This window comes from Nuphar pumila, chromosome 17 (assembly GCF_984573655.1).
Source record: "Nuphar pumila chromosome 17, dmNupPumi1.hap1.1, whole genome shotgun sequence".
Classification (NCBI taxonomy): domain Eukaryota; kingdom Viridiplantae; phylum Streptophyta; class Magnoliopsida; order Nymphaeales; family Nymphaeaceae; genus Nuphar; species Nuphar pumila.
Genome location: NC_143265.1, coordinates 35,090,167 through 35,106,957, shown reverse-complemented (window position 1 = coordinate 35,106,957; position 16,791 = coordinate 35,090,167). Strand labels below are relative to the sequence as shown.

General features: G+C 37.2%; 1 protein-coding gene across 1 annotated transcript in view; it reads right to left on the bottom strand.

Annotated features, from left to right (window-relative positions):
- DEG14 (Trypsin family protein with PDZ domain-containing protein) overlaps positions 1-16,488 on the bottom strand; it is a 76,557-nt gene extending 60,069 nt beyond the window's left edge. The window contains exons 1-6 of the mRNA XM_089992836.1: positions 16,249-16,488; positions 15,742-15,883; positions 15,441-15,551; positions 15,116-15,298; positions 14,532-14,659; positions 13,455-13,666 (exon numbers count right to left, since the gene is read on the bottom strand). Coding sequence (XP_089848962.1) covers positions 13,455-13,666; positions 14,532-14,659; positions 15,116-15,298; positions 15,441-15,551; positions 15,742-15,883; positions 16,249-16,353 — 881 coding nt within the window. The 5' untranslated portion in view covers positions 16,354-16,488. The remainder of the gene's footprint in view (positions 1-13,454; positions 13,667-14,531; positions 14,660-15,115; positions 15,299-15,440; positions 15,552-15,741; positions 15,884-16,248) is intronic.
- Positions 16,489-16,791: the final 303 nt, after the last annotated feature.

The window sequence follows — 16,791 nt, the reverse complement described above, 5'->3', positions numbered from 1 at the left end:
TCGGGTCAGGACTCTATTTTAAAACCTTTGATTCTCATATGGTGATCAACTCTGCTTCAAAACTCCTTTCTGTCTTTATTTCCACTGTTTTCAAAACCCTGATGTGGGACCCACAGAGATGGCGCCACCTCTGGAAGAGTCCCCAATCCATTTAGGATTCTATTTGGTTTAGAACCTCGATTTTATTTTCAAACTTTCCTTCAAAAACTTCCCTTTTTAAAATCCTTCATTTCAAAAACCTGATTTCCAAATCAATTTTCAACCTTCTTCAAGCGAGACCCACCCTACACGGATGCAAAATCCTAATTTTCAATCTCATATCATTTCATATCATTCATATCTCAAAAATCCAAAAAATTAAATTAGCTTAGATGTTCTTTTGAAGTTTCTAAGGAAAAAAAAATAATTTTAACCCTTTATTTTCAAAATTTTCAAAATCGTTTTCTGAAAAATCAAGTGAGGCCCACACTGAGTGGCGCCACATTTGAAAGTTTTGGTTAGTTAAGGATTAGTCAATGTCCTAGCTAGGTTAGAAGAGTCAAAAGTGAATTTAAAACTTCATCTTTGCTTTTTAATAGTTTTTAAAGCTTTTAAATTCAAGTTTTTAAAAACCAAATGTGGGCCCGCCTAGGTGGCGCAACATTTGGAATTTTTTTTTATTAATTAAGTCAATTAGGGTTAGATAGAGTCCCACTTAGGTTATAATTTTGCAAAAAAAATCACCTCCCCCCCATGTGCTTATCCAAACTCAATTAGGAAACTTTTTTTCTTTCTAAAATAGCATTTTTGAAAATCTATAAAAAGGGGCAAAAGGGGGGGGGGGGGGGGGGGGGGCTGTGCTGTGGCTGGGAGGGCTGACGGGGTGGGTGAAAATTGGGGTGGTTTCGCTATATCGGGTTATATGTGGGTGCAAACGGATCGTGCACGGGTCTAGCGAAACCTTGAGCAGCCTTCACCTGCTCCTGAATGAATTCAGGATATAGCAGAGCTGTCAGACACTCAAAAACAAAGTGTGCAGGGCTAGCGCATAGCTCGCACACTTCTCCTACTGGACTTCTCGAAGAGGAATTAGCTAGAAATTGATCTAACTTCCTAGTCAACTGGTCAACTTTGGTATGCAAATCGCACTCGGACCCTACTTCGAAAATCCCAACTTTCCTAGGACCACTAAACACAGATGTGGTCCTATCGAGCCGTGAAGACAAGGCATGGTACATGACATTTTCACTCAAAGTCTCAAATAAAGTTCATGTCTCGTCCTCACTCTTGGGCATAAATGTGTCTCCATACAATGAATCAACTATTTGCTTGTCCTTCTCGGTCAGGCCATCATAAAAATACTGCACCAATTGTCAACGGGGCACCTGGTGGTAGGGGCACTTGCGGAGACGATCTTTCATCCTCTCCCAAGTCTCGTGAAATTGTTCTCCCTCAATCTGAGAGAAACTGGTGACGGCTTTACGAAACTGACTCGTCTTACCAATCGGAAAGTACTTTTTGAGGAACTCGCATTGCATTCCTTCCCAAGTGATAATCTGAACCGTATCGAGAGCCTTTAGCCAGTGCTTGGCTTTATCATCGAGGGAGGACGAAAACAACGTCAACCTCAACGCGTCACCTCCAAAATTATTGATCTGCACTGTGAAACAGATCTCGATAAACTCATCGAGATGACGGTAGGGGACTTCGTTGCTAAGGCTATAAAACGATGGTAACAATTAAACAACGTTGGCCTTTATCTCAAACTGGTTTGCTCCTACACCAGGTCTCGTGATGCAGAAGGCAGGAGTGTACTGATTTGGCATGAAATACTCCCTAAAAAGACGAATCAAAGATTGATCGTCGGCCATGGTGATGGGACGAGGGGCTCTCCTAACGAGAGACTCTAGGTCCTCAATAGGCTCAACAAGCTCGGGGTTGAGCGATCGTCGCCCTTGTATGCACCGAGGAGTACACTGGTGCGGCAGTCGTCCTAAACTTTGGTTTTCTACCTAACTACTACATTAAGCGACCAAATCACGCAAACCACAAAGCGAGTAAATAGAAAACAATACTAGAAAGCGAGAAATAAACAAGCACCACACACTTTCACTTAGTAGGAAATTTGTGAAAAGCAAACTAAGAACACGGTACCAATCGTGTGCAGTCACCTCTAAGGGTATCCTAATAGGTGGGTTGTGCAGGAAAGTAAACTAGTTTCTACGTTGTGCAAACACGTGGTTCTAATTCTAAGTAAGAAAAACAAACTATACAATCCTAATTAATTAACCGAAGTAAACTAGCAACCTAAAATACGAGAACAAAGAAAAGGCAATAAAGTGAATACTCGTATTTTGTCGTTCCCCGACAACGGCACCAAAAAATTGATGTCAGTTTTATAAAGCGATTTTTGAAAAGATTTTTAATTGAAAACAACGTGAAAGCCAGACATCAAAAATAAAAACCGGCTCGCACGAGTGGTGGAGTCCAGGTCGATCTCAAGGAACGGGAAATACTTTGTATTCGACACACAATCTAACTACTCTTTATTGCCAAAAAGAAATATTCAATTAATCGAGTTAATAAGGAATAGAGTACAGCCCTCTGCGGAGGACTTTAAACAATAATTAACGGCCCTATTACAACCCAAATAATTGAATAAATAACAGAAATAAAATCCTCATCTAAAAAAAAAAAAAAAAGGCTTAAGTGCTTCGAGTCTTGTCCCTTCTTGATTGATTTGCTTCCCTCTCTGTACCCTTTAGGTACTTAGGTTGAACACTTTTCTATGGTTTGCTAAAGGGCTCCTTGAGAGCACTTCTGAGGCTTGAGGGAGCCTCAGAGGGTACTTTGAGGGCACGAAAAGGCCTCTACCGCACGTTCCAATGCTTCCATTGCGGATCACCTCCAACGGACTGGTTGAGAGGAGAAAGTGGTTGATCCCAGCTGCATACACGCCTCCCTGACGAAGAAGAAGAAGAAGTTGTCGATGACGAAAGAGTTCGAAACTTAAAGAAAAAGAAGAAGAGGAGAACAAGGAGAGAAAGAAATCGGCAAAAGAGAGAGGAGAAGCAAGAGAGAGAAGAGGGAGGCAAGAAGAAAGGAAAGCAAGAGGGATGCTGGAAAAAACGTTTTTCCCAGCCCTCTAAACTACTATTTATAAACCTAATTATGTTAAAACAAAGTTTTCAAAAGAGTCTGAATATTTTTGATAATTTCCAAAACAAGGTCTCTTACGAAAACATGTTTTTCTAAAAATCGAAACTTACTAAACTAATTAAGAATTAGCTAATACAAACCTAAGCTAACTAAACTACAATTAAAAAATTCTAAATCTAATAAAAACACTAAAAATGCAGGGAAAGCTTTGAAAAACCCAATTTTTTGATAAAATTTAATTCAATGTGGTTTCTCAAAACTAACGATAAAAATAGGTTTTTACAGCAATTTTAACATAGATCATGCATAAATAATGATTAATAAAATGCGAATGTTATGCATGATCAGACATGCCTATTGTTGGATGAAAATTCATAAATCTGAACAAGAAATAGTATATACATGTTCAAATACATGATGAATTCAAGAAATCAACAAGTATAATTCGATTTTTTGATGCATAATGGAAATCGTCCTTCGTAAAAGAATAAATCTGCATATATATGTATATTCGACATTATGTATTTATGTATATATATATATACATAAAAATCAGATTTCCTTTTTCCTCTAATATGTATACAAAATTATATTTTTACATATTTCTTCCCGTAAGAACTTAGAGATAAACCCATACCTTAATTGAAGTTCAAAAAAAAGACCGAAAAATCGATGGATGTATGAAAAAAAAACGGTTCTTCTTCTCCTTCTGTTCTTTCTTCCTTCTCTTTTCTCTGGCTTTCCCATTTTTTCTCTATCTCACTCTATAACACGAGTTCTAGAGAGAGGGAGAGACCAACCCTCTTTATATATGTTTTTCTAATATTTTATTTTATCCTCTTTTTTTATTTAATATAGAAAGGAGGTGATGTCCCCTCTAGGTGATCTTAGAGAGTAGAGTTCTACTTAATGTAAAACTCTACCTCTTCTAGATAATATCCCTTTTAATTAATTAATATTTTTATTTAATTATCTTTTTACTTATTTTATTCAATATTCTAGAGAATATTCCAGAGGGTGTCGCCCCCCTCTGAAAGACCTCTATGGCATAGAGTTTTGCCCCCAAGTAGAACTCTGCTTGATCCAAATTGATTTTAAAGTTTTAAATTGGCCATAGATGGATTTCGAATCCAGATCTGGATTCAAGATCCAAATCTATATGGATCCTACTTGGATCAAATCCTAGTCAATATGGATCCTGGATTGAGTTCAGATCCATATTAACTTGGATCAAGCGAAGCAGATCCAGTCTGATCCAACCCAGAAAAAAATAAAAAATAGAGGCGGGTCATTTTTTGAAAAATGAGATTTTCGAACCAACCGTAATCCGATTTCGAACAAACAGGTCGCCAACGCGATCAGTATTTCGAGGCGCATCTAACATTGTTCATACTTCATACCTGAATTTTGCTTGATTTTTACTCGAATTTAAAGGTTAAAAACGAAAAAATTCTCAAATCATCATTAGCTCAACTAGGTCTTGTTAGTGGGCTCTAAGCCATGCCCAGACCTAGCTGACGTTACCTATAAAATAATATATTTTTCCACAATTTTATCAATTTAATTAAATATATAATTTAAATTTTATATTTTTTGAGTTTTAAAATCATGGAAAATATGCGATATCACAGAACCTGTCACAAGGACACGGGTAAAAGGACATGAGACAAGCCATTTTTGTCTAATTTTATATTAAAAATATTATACAAAGAGATACAACACAAGACAAGTTGAAAAATCCATGTGACATTCTGAACATGATCCACACATCTTATAAATGGGAGGCAATTCAATCTCGACCTGGGTCCTACTACGACTAATATTAACTACCTTAATTTTGAACTAATTACACTACTTTTGTTATTCATCCAGTTATAAAAGTACATATCCCAAATCTGTTCTCCCCAAAATGCATCTTACAAAAGTGGACCCCCTTGATCCAAATCTCAATCATAGTCACCAATATTGTTCTCGACAAGGTTTTTCTTGGAAGATATTTTCAAAAACTTGTTCTCAGAAAAATCTCGAGAAAATATAGAAAGTTTTAAAATTTGAAAAAGTATAAAGAACATAAAAGGTAAAAAATAATAGGTTTTATTCTACTTTTCTTACAAAAATATAAAATAAACAATTAGAAAAGTTTTTAAAATATAAAAGAAACAAGAGAAGATACTTAAGATATAGAAAAAAAAGATGTTTTTTTTAAATCTCGGGATATCTCGAGAAAAATGTCACGATAATATCTGGATTTTTTATGTTATGGTGATATTTCAAAAATATCAGAAAATCTTAGGAAAATATCAGTTGACCTTCAAATACCGATAATATCACAATATTTTCAAAATGCTGGTGATCTTTGTGACTATAATCTCGATCTAGTCTACATAACTAATCTTTAAGCTTCAATCGGTTCTTTTGGATCTCCAATATGGCTAGCACTTGATCCCGAGAACAGGCTCGGGCCCACCGGTGGCTTCATAACACACTCTGAAATGAAACTTCTCTTCTCCCAGCCCACTACAAAGAAAATCTGCATACAATTTTATGAGTCTTCTCTATCTTTTTTTCCTCAAAAAAAAAATGTCTTTATAGGTTGTTCAACAGTGTTAGAAGGTAGGATGGTATGCAGCTTTGGACATGCTTGACCATGGTGATTCTTCCTACAAAAGCTAAGTAACAACCCTTCCATGATTGTAATTTTCCCTTCACCTTATCTAGGATTCCTTCTCAATGGTTGTGTATGGATATATCCTCGAGCATGTGCATCCCTAAGCAGTCATGGCAGTTCCGGTCATGGAATAGATGGAATAAATCACAAAATGTTTTTTTTGTTGAAGAATGAGATCTTAATCGAACCGTTCATATCTGGTTCATCCTTCATAATCATATCACTGTAAAAGTATCTCCAAACAAGATACTAAGATCAAGACCTTAATATTCTTGATAATAAACCCGGCACACATGCACAATAAGAACACTTTAGAACACTTGTGCACAAAAGCACAACTCACAAAAACTCACAAATGCACAAAGGCATAAAAAATATTGGAATCACTTTATTGAGCACTTGGGCTTTGACTCAAAGCCATGAGAAAATACAAAGGGGAGAGCCCCTATTTATAACAACCAAAAGGTACCTTGGGGGCCCACTCAAATAGACGTTGGGCCCCTCCAACGGTCACATTGGAGGGGCCCAACGTCTATTTGAGTGGGCCCCCCAAGGTACCTTTTGGTACATAAAAAAATTAATTTACAATCACATTCATAAAAGTGAATATGCGTAAAACAGTGGAAAAGACTAAACTACTCCTACGGCTAAACAAATAGAAATATATATTTTATATATATAATAAGTAGATAGATATATATTAATATATGTATATGTATTACCTTATATATATAAAATATATATATTACATTACATGGCTAATTACATAATTTAACACCCCCCCTCAAACTTAGGGCAGGATGACCGAGAGTTTGCTAAGAAGGAAGTTGAAGCGCGGAGCACACAAGGCTTTAGTGAAAAAATCCGCCAACTGATATTCTGACGTGACATATGGAAGGTCAATGACTCCTTTGAGGTACGTCTCCCGAACATAGTGACAATCCATCTCTATGTATTTGGTCCGCTCATGAAAAGTGTGATTCTTAGCAATATAAATCGCATTTTTGTTGTCACAGCATAGCTTAGTGGGTCCTTCAATTGTGAACCCCATGTCTTCCAGCAACTGATGAATCCATACAATTTCCATTGTAGTAGTGTTCATGGCACGATATTCGGCTTCAGTTGATGATAGGGACACATTTTGTTGTTTCTTGCATCTCCATGAGATTAATGAGTCTCCTAAGAATACACAAAAAGCAGTGGTGGAGTGACGGTTATTTGGGTCACCTCCCCAATCAGAGTCAGTATAAGCAATTAATTTTAACTCAGAAAAGGATGACAGATAAACTCCCTTATTAAGAGTACGCTTTAGGTATCTTATGACACGTAAGACGGCACTCATGTGAATAGAGGTTGGTGCAAGCTGAAACTGACTTGCCGTATGCACTGCATGTGAGATATCTGGTCTGGTAATACTCAAGTACATCAACGATCCTACAAGTTGTCTGTAAGCAGTAGGATCGGAGAGAAGAACACCATCATCAATCTTCATTTTAGCTCCTACTATAGCAGGAGTTTTACAAACTTTATCATATGTAATACCTGACTTGTCAATAATCTCAGATGCAAGCTTAGTTTGGGACAAAAAATTCCCTCTATGAGAGTATATTACCTCAATACCCAAGAAATAAGTTAAAAAACCCAAGTCAGACATTTCAAACTTATCCTTTAAAATCGATTTTATGCTTTTAATCCCTTTAGAGTCGCTTCCGGTTATAAGCATGTCATCCACATATAGAAGTAGAATAACAATCCCTGTATTAGATTTTCTAACAAACAAAGCAGTATCAGTAAAACAGGATAAAAAATCATTTTCTAACATTACGGAGTTAAACCTATCATACCAAGCATTGGGGGCTTGTTTCAAACCATAAATTGCCTTTCGAAGGCGAAGCACTTTTCCTTTAGAAGACTCCGTTCCAGGAGGAGCATCCATATACACTTCTTCGTTTAGATCTCCGTTTAAAAAGGCATTCTTAACATCCATTTGATAGATGTTCCATTTGTTGATTGAGGCAACGGTTATAAGACATCGAACGATGACCATTCGAGCTACTGGGGCAAAGGTCTCTTTATAATCAATCACATATTCTTGACTATATCCTTTTGCAACTAAACGGGCCTTATATCTCTCGGGACCCATCACTCTTAGTCTTAACCTTAAACACCCATCTACACCCTATTGCTTTATTATCTTTAGGGAGGTCTTGAAATTCCCATGTCTTTGCTCTCCTTAGAGCTTCAAGTTCATTATCCATAGCGACTATCCATTCTGGACATTTTCGTGTTTCCTCGAAGTTTCTAAGTTCTATGTAAGAGTGAATGGCGCTTAGAAAGGCTCTATATTTAGGTGAAAAAGACTCATATGAGATGAACCTAGAGGGGGGTTTTCTCTGTCTTTCGGTCCTACGAAGGTTTTCCTCACTTTGAGGAGTAGTCCCACTAGCATCATCATATCTTTCGAAGGCACTTCTGAAAGTATTCCTATCTCTATGAGTGTAGGTTATGGGATATCTATGTGGTTCTTCATTGACATGTTGATGAAGCGTTGGGGGCACAGAATTGGTTTCATTATTACTTGAGTCATTTTGATTTGACTCATCATCACTAGTATCATCATCTTCAGTCAACAGATCAAACAGAAAAGAATAGTCTATATTCTCGTCATTAGATTCAAATTTTTCGAAACCACTGATATTTTCCAAGAAGCTTACATTTCTGGAAACATATAGTTTATCATTTTTAATATCATAACAACGAAAACCTTTTTGAGTTTCGGAATAACCAAGAAAGGCACAAGGAATGGCCTTGGGGGAGAGTTTGTCATTTTTATCAGTAAGGACAAAACATTTACAACCAAAAACCCTTAACCTGCTATAATCAGGTTCTTTTTCGTATAATTTTTCAAATGGGGAAACCTTGTTCAAGTTTTTTGATGGGAGTCTATTTATGAGATAGACTGATGTAAGGGTTGCCTTAGCCTAGAGTCTTTGCGGAATATTTTGTGAAATGAGCAAAGTTTGTGTTGTTTCAATAATATGCCTATGTTTTCGTTCAGCCAACCCATTTTTTTGTGGGGTTTTAGGACAAGACCTTTGATAGAGAATACCATGATTTTCAAGATAACTTTTGAATTCATTGAAAAGATATTCGCCACCCGAATCGGTTCTAAGAATTTTTAAACTTCCATTGAATTAATTTAAAATCATCATATGAAATGTCCTAAAAATCGAAAAAACTTCATGTTTATGTTTAAGAAAATATATCCAACTAAATCTAGTGTAATCGTCCACAAAGATAACATACTAAGAGAAACCTCCTTTAGATATCACCGAAGCCGGACCCCATACATCGGAGTGAACGATTTCAAAAGATTTTGTTGTAAACATGGATCTTTGAGAAAAAGGAAGACTTTTCATTTTCCCAAGAATACATTCATTACATACAAAATTTTCATTACAAAGATGCTTAATAAAAGGCAAATAAGAGATTTTAACAATGTTGAGATGACCCAATCTCTTATGCCATACATGAATATCTTTGTTTTGAGCAACATTACAAAATTGATTCTTGGGAATTTTGAGAAAATCAACATAGTAGAGGTCTCCTCTCCTAGAGCCTTCCCCAATCAACTTCCCGGACTGGCGATCCTGTATCCAACATTTATCAGAAGAGAATTTTATATCGCAACCATAGTCCGAGAGTTGAGAAACGGAGAGTAAATTTAAGTTTAGTTTTGGTATAAGACGAATTTTTGGAATAAAGAAGACTTGTTTTTCAAAATTGCTCATTCCTTTAATTTCAAGAGGTGTTTCATCCGCCGTTGAGACAAAAGATGGAAGAGAATTTTTAGAAAAATCAGAAAGAAAACAAGTACTTGGAGTCATGTGAAATGAAGCACCGGAATCTAGGAGCCAAGATGTCTTAACGAGAGAAGAGGAGGATGACATAGCGGCTCCGGAAATGCCTCATTTGAGAAGAGGTTGAAGAGCATCCACAATTTGTTGAAGGGAAAGAGGCTCATTTGATGAAGAAGGTCGTTCCTCTGGTTGGGATGCCATAGCCGCGGCAAGAATTTTCTTCCATTTGGGGCAAATGGGTTTGATATGCCCAGGTTCTTTACAAAAATGGCAAGTTAATTTGTTATAGTCTCTTTTGCCATATTGATCATTTCTTCCTTGTCCTTGATTTTTGAAATGAGGAGGTTTGTAGGCCTTCATATTATTCCCGGGTCTTGACAGAGCATTAACCGCTTCATAATCATTTTGAGAAGGTGCAACAAGGATGCTAGGATTATTTTTACTAATCCCCATACGGGTTTCCTCACCACTTAGCTTAGTGATAACATCTTCAATAGAGGGGGATGTGAAGGCGGATAGAAGAGAGGACCGAATTTGCTCAAATTCGGGTCTAAGACCATTTAGAAAATTGAAGAATCGATCTTCCTCTAGTTGCTTGTGTCTTAACTCGATTGCTTCTCCGCTCCATTTTGGTTCGAGCATAGCAAGCTCGTCCCAAATAGATGATAGTTCGGCAAAATATTCCTGAATAGACAAATCGTTTTGTTAAAGGGTCAAAGCCTTCTTTTGGAGGTAATATTTATGAGATAAGTCCCTTGAAGTATACATTTTTTCAAGGTACAACCAAGCTTCAGAAGCCTTTTTAAACTTAATGATGTTGGCGTTGATCTTGGTTTCTACGGATGAAAAAATCCAAGACAAGATTTTGAAGTTCTTCATCTCCCACTCATCATGCCTTTTGGAATAATCTTCTAGGGCCTTTTGTCTATCTTCACCTTCAAGAATCTTAATATCCCCTTTTCTATGATTGTAAGTTTGGGTTCGGGTTCCGATATTGAACCTTGAACGTACCCCCAAAGACCTTTCTCTTTGATATGGGCTTCCATATTGCCGACCCAAACATGGTAGTTCGAACCACTAAGTTTAAAACCAAGGGAGAAGTGGGAGTCTTTTTCACCCATTAGAGAGGGAATAGGATAGAAAATAATGTGTACCTCAAATGATTTTCAAACATTTCTTGATAAAAGATGCTTCTAAAATATTGCCCGAAGAAGATGATTCACTTCAAAACTTCAATAACTTGAGGCATGTTTTTCGAGGCACTTCACAAGTGAAGAGATGCATGATCCTCCTTCTTCAACGAGGCTCTGATACCATGTAAAAGTATCTCCAAACAAGATACTAAGATCAAGACCTTAATATTCTTGATAATAAACCCGACACACATGCACAATAAGAACACTTGTGGACAAAAGCACAACTCACAAAAACTCACAAATGCACAAAGGCATAAAAAATATTGGAATCACTTTATTGAGCACTTGGGCTTTGACTCAAAGCCATGAGAAAATACAAAGGGGAGAGCCCCTATTTATAACAACCAAAAGGGGCCTTGGAGGGGCTCCACTCATAAACGTTGGAGCCCCTCCAACGGTCACAAATGTGACCATTGGAGGGGCCCAACGTCTATTTGAGTGGGGCCCCCAAGGTACCTTTTGGTACATAAAAAAAAGAAAGAAAAAAATAAAATTAATTTACAATCACATTCATAAAAGTGAATGTGCGTAAAACAGTGGAAAGACTAAACTACCCCTACAGCTAAACAAATAGAAATATATATTTTATATATATATAATAAGTAGATACATATACATATATATTAATATATGTATATGTATTACCTTATATATATAAAATATATATATTACATTACATGACTAATTACATAATTTAACAATCACATCCCAGATCTGAGGAAATAGGATGAATTGAGACAGTATTGGCTGATCTACGTCCAAAAACAGCTGCGGTTTTGAATTTTAGGTCATCTAGTGTATTGAACATGATTGATTCACTCCTTTGTTTTATTTACAAGGAGACCAGACATGGTGAAGAAGCAATAGTCCCAGTTAAATTAAAAAAAACTCCTCTAGAAATCTTGACAAGCAAGCTCCTATCTTATTCTCACTTGATAGTATGTGGTTACACATGCTATTTTTCACATTCCTAGTGTCATTGTGAAAAAATTTAACTTAAATTGATTTATTGCATCATTTAGCTTGTTTCACTTCTCCACTAGGGTCTCCAATTTATGGTTTCAAGAAAGGCGCATATTCCTAAAGATATCCATCTAGGCACCTATATATGACATCCCTTATCATATTAACTATGCACATGCACCCATGTTAACAAATGGTAGCATTATGGGAGCATTTTTTCAAAAATGATCTGGTTATATGTAGATTTTGAAAGGAGCATCCATCTCCTCCATATTCATGCCTCGAGAAAACACATCACTCAAAGTTCAACATCTGGAACATAAATGGGGCTCTATGACACACCTCAAGATGCACAAGCATCTTATCACTATCGGCTTTCTCTATCAGGCACTCCAATCTCCTACAACTCACATCACTTCTGTAAGAAGCCTTGGCCTTCTTACTGTCTTGAGAAAAGAGGTACATTTGTACAAGTCATTTGACCAAGTAATTAATCCAAAAGCATGGTTTGCCCATGTTTAATTAAGTATTTACTTCAAAAATCTCATCAATTAATCCCAAGAGTGTTGTTTCAAGATTATGAATGTTAAGAACCTCTATGTTGAAATGTTAATAGTGTTGATGGTGAATAACAGCATTGTAGGGAATGGATTTTTCAAACATATAGAAGTTGACATAGGTAGACAGACCCAAAAATGCTCAAATTGAATTTTAAAGAACCAGAGCATGAAAAAAGAAGTGTAAATTTTCTTGTTTCTACAAGCATTCAATTAACCAAATCATGGCAATTATATGTAAACAATAAATTTTAGTGCTTGAAACATGAAAACTTTCCTTGTTCTAGTGGTTAGAGTTCTCTCACGGGCATTCCATTGACCATGTCATTGAAATCAAGCATAAAAACTAATGGTTGTAGATGTTGAAGTGACCTTATAAGATTTCATTGCGGTTAGACATGCTTTTCAGTAAATGAATGCTAGTTCCCAATTTCTAACCGATCATCATTTCACAGATAATGCACTCACTGAAATGTGAAAAATTCCTCTTCAGGTGATTGTAAAAGATCGTGAATATGCTATCTTTTAGACCAGGTCAATATAGGTAGTTAATGATCACCAGTTCATACATTTTATCCGTCAAATCAGTGAAGCTGAACTACAATCATAAGACTGAGTTTGAAACTTTGAACAATGAACAGCTAGAAAACATCACTAGTTGATTGCAAGTTTCATCATGCTTTCCAGAACCAGTTTTCAACACATACAAAAAAGGCAGAAACTGTCACTAAGACAAAGTATAAAAAACTGTCAGCTCAGTAACAGCTAAGTGCTTTTGCGGAATATAACAAGAAAGAAAATATTTTCTTTTTCATGCATAAATTGCTTCGATGCACAAGCAACACCATGACATAGAAGATAAGCAACAAAACTGGCTTCAAGTATATTCCCTGTAAATTCTACTCCCAGTCTCAGCTTAAACTGATTGATTTGATATAGCATGTTGTATTTACAGAAGGGAAAAGACAGTTTGGTAGCTTCATACATGACATGAACTTCTGAGTCTAAAATAAAATTTTAAAAATAAAAAATAAAAGCAGCTTTCTTAGAATCCATTTTGCAGCAATTTTACCTGACAATACCAGCAGTTATTGTATTCTGTAAGGAAAGAGGGCATCCCAAAGCTATAACCCAGTCCCCAGGATGAAGCTTGAGAGATGAGCCAAGTTTTGCAGCTGGAAGGGGAGTTTTAGATTTTATTTTAACAATGGCAATATCAGAGTGGAAGTCCGCATTAACCACATGACCTTCAAATGTTCGACCATCTTGCAATGTGACATCAACCTGCCATTTTCAATTCAAGAACAAATGAGAGGCATAGAAATATGCAATGTGCAAAACATTTATATATAGCACCACCAACTGTCACTATGTTTTCTCATAAACAGATGACACCATAAAGTACGGCTTTTATGGGAGTAAGGCTTATATATTTAACTAGGTATATCCAAAAATGACAATAAGATATAGGATCCTTCTGCAAATCCCAACACACACAAAAAAAGAAAAGAAAAAAGATAAGTAACAAGACAGATTATTCTGCAGCTCCTTTTATAAAGCATGGCACATGTCAATGCACTCCACTCTGTATGAGCAAAATAGGGACAAAAACTGAGAATTAAAGTATTGGCAAAGGAAACACCACTCAACCAAATGAAAATTCCCAAAGGACAATCCACCATTTGTTGCATGCACTTGCCATCCAGCAGAAAGAAATGCAAGTCCATCAATTGTTACCTAAGCAAAAACAATTAAAAGCTTTTCCCACTGAATTTACTTCAAAAAATTGTGTTAAGCTTTAAATATTATCACCCTTTAAAGACATGCAAAATACCAGCCAAAAAGAAACCATTTCACAACATCGAATAGAAAATGCCTCCTGTGAAGGCTGCATTGTCATGCCATTTACAAATTCTGTCTCTTGAACTGTGAAGAAAACTGGATATGCTTTCAAAGTAACTTTAGAAACACACTGTTTTAATATATTGGACAATGTGACTTAAATTCCTTATCCATCAATATATATATATATAGAGAGAGAGAGAGAGAATGAGAGCTGAATAACAATAGAAGTAGGATCTGAAATGAACTCATCAAATCAAGGTACATCCACATTAAATGCAAAACGATATCCAAAAGGGAGCAAAACCTTTCCTCTGGGAACTGTTCTCGTACTTTGGAAGTCCGCCACAACATGGGCACATGTTAAGATCATACCATCTGAATCTATGATAGTTCCAGAACCGATGCTTTTTCCAAGAAGCATGCCATGGAAACCTGCAATTATTTAATTAAGGTGATGGATGAATTTGAAGTGAACTAACCAAAGGTTCCCAGGCACTAGGGACATGTAGCTTCAGTTTATGTTAAGCAAAAGAAGGGGCACGCATGAGACACTCTAGCACGAGTTGTTCAAGTTTCCAAGCATGGTAGTTTTTTTTTCATTTTTTAAGTAGTTCAGAATGATAACAATCGACCAGATGAACATTGTATACAGACAAAAACCTCCTTATTCTTTCCGATTAACTCAATTGTACAGAGAAGAACAACTGATAAAGTTATAGATAGTTAGAAGCCTGCTTCAGGAGTTTCATGAAGTGGCTCATGCTAACCTACCTAATTATAAGGAAAAGAAAGAGGGAAAAGAGATATATGTACATTTATCATTAAAAAGGAAAAAGCAAGAGAAAAATATTTTGTCATCTTAAATTTCAGTAATGCATCCCAGCTCACCTTGGGTAACTGATATATTGACAACAGAAGGGCTGACTGCAGCGGCAGCTGTAGCGATGGAATTTCTACCTAAACATCTGGAACCACATTTGCAGCCACTATCCCTAGTATCACCCTCCGCGTCCTTTGACAAGTTGATGGGCTCAGAAGCAGAGGTTCTCAAAGAAAATAAAGGAAGATAAACTGAACATGGAAGAAAAGTAAGATAATGCCATCAATCATTAAGAAGAACGCAAAGCGTTTGAGAAATCAAATGGAAGCAAGGAAAAACTTCCAAGGAAGCAGAAACAGGGAGATCATCCAAGCAGGGGAATGTGTACCATACCTGAACCCATGATGCGAGACCATGGGGATATTCGGATTTCTTCTGCATGAAACGGTTCAGATAGCGGCAGTAACAACTTGGACAATTGTGGTGACAACCCAACGATCGTCTCTGACATGTTATTGAGGCCAAAAAAGAGCACCCATATCTCAGTAAACAGGGAGGTACCACCCATGTTTTAGTTTTGCCAATTCTAGCAGCGTGAAGAAGAAACGCATAAAAAAAACTCCCAGAAAAGGTTGAGAAGCATTGCCGGTTTTGTCCAAGATCGGAAAAAACAGAGTTAAAGCAGATAGCTTACTTGTATCATTTTTGCGATCGAGAAAAACAGCGCCACCACCAACAGCCGCCACGACAGCCAACGATCTGAATGCACCGTTCCCACCATCGTCCTTCCTGGACCAAGCACGCCCCGGATTGTAGAACCTGCTCAAGAGCACGCTCTGGCACAAGAAGAAGACGAAGACTAAAATGGTCTAAAAGCAAAAGATACATTCCTTCTCGGAAAAAGAATGAAGACTTTGTGTTAATTTAGGAGCCAAAAAAATAAGCCCGAATAGAAACGGACAACGGCGTGTGAAGACAATCATATCGACGTGGGAAAAACACTGGAAGCAAAACGAACAGTGACCCATCAATTACACGCGGGGAAACAACGGAAAAGAAGTGTGGGAAATCCAAATTCGGAAAACGAGTTGTTCAACAGTTTTATTACGATAGGAGGAGTCAGCACCAGTCACAAGAAGAAGAAGGTGGGTTGTGCAAGAGAATATGGAACCACACCTCGCTCACTCGCTCAGTAACTCACCGGTTGAGAGGAAGAGAAAGGCAGCCCCTGGCTGGTGAAACTTGAAGAGCAGAGGATTCTGTTTCTGATGGAGTTGGTTGCGACAAACCGAATCCTAGAAAACATTGGTGGTGGTGGAGGTGGTCTTCAGCTTGTACCTGCGGTCGGCGTCGTCCCTCTCACAATAAACCCCAGCCCCCACGGGGTTTCACGCGGCAGCAACAAGGAAGAAGCCGAGCTCGACGTTCACACCGTCACAGAAGGGCGCGATCACTATTACTAAACGAGATTGCGGGTCGAGCACGTCGACTTGAACGTACGACCCGGTAGATCATACGATGGTCGAGTTTCCAAACTCTAGGCGGAGCTTCAACTAAGCTGAGGTTAGACTGAGATAAAGCTAGGTAGGCTCAATAAGGCTCGGCTCGTATTTAAATTTTATATAATCTAAAATATATAAAAATATATTAATTATACAATATATATTAAATATCATGCTCCTTCCCACACAACTGCCTTGAACCCTCCCTTCTCGACCTCCCCGCACCTCTCCCGTCTCTATGT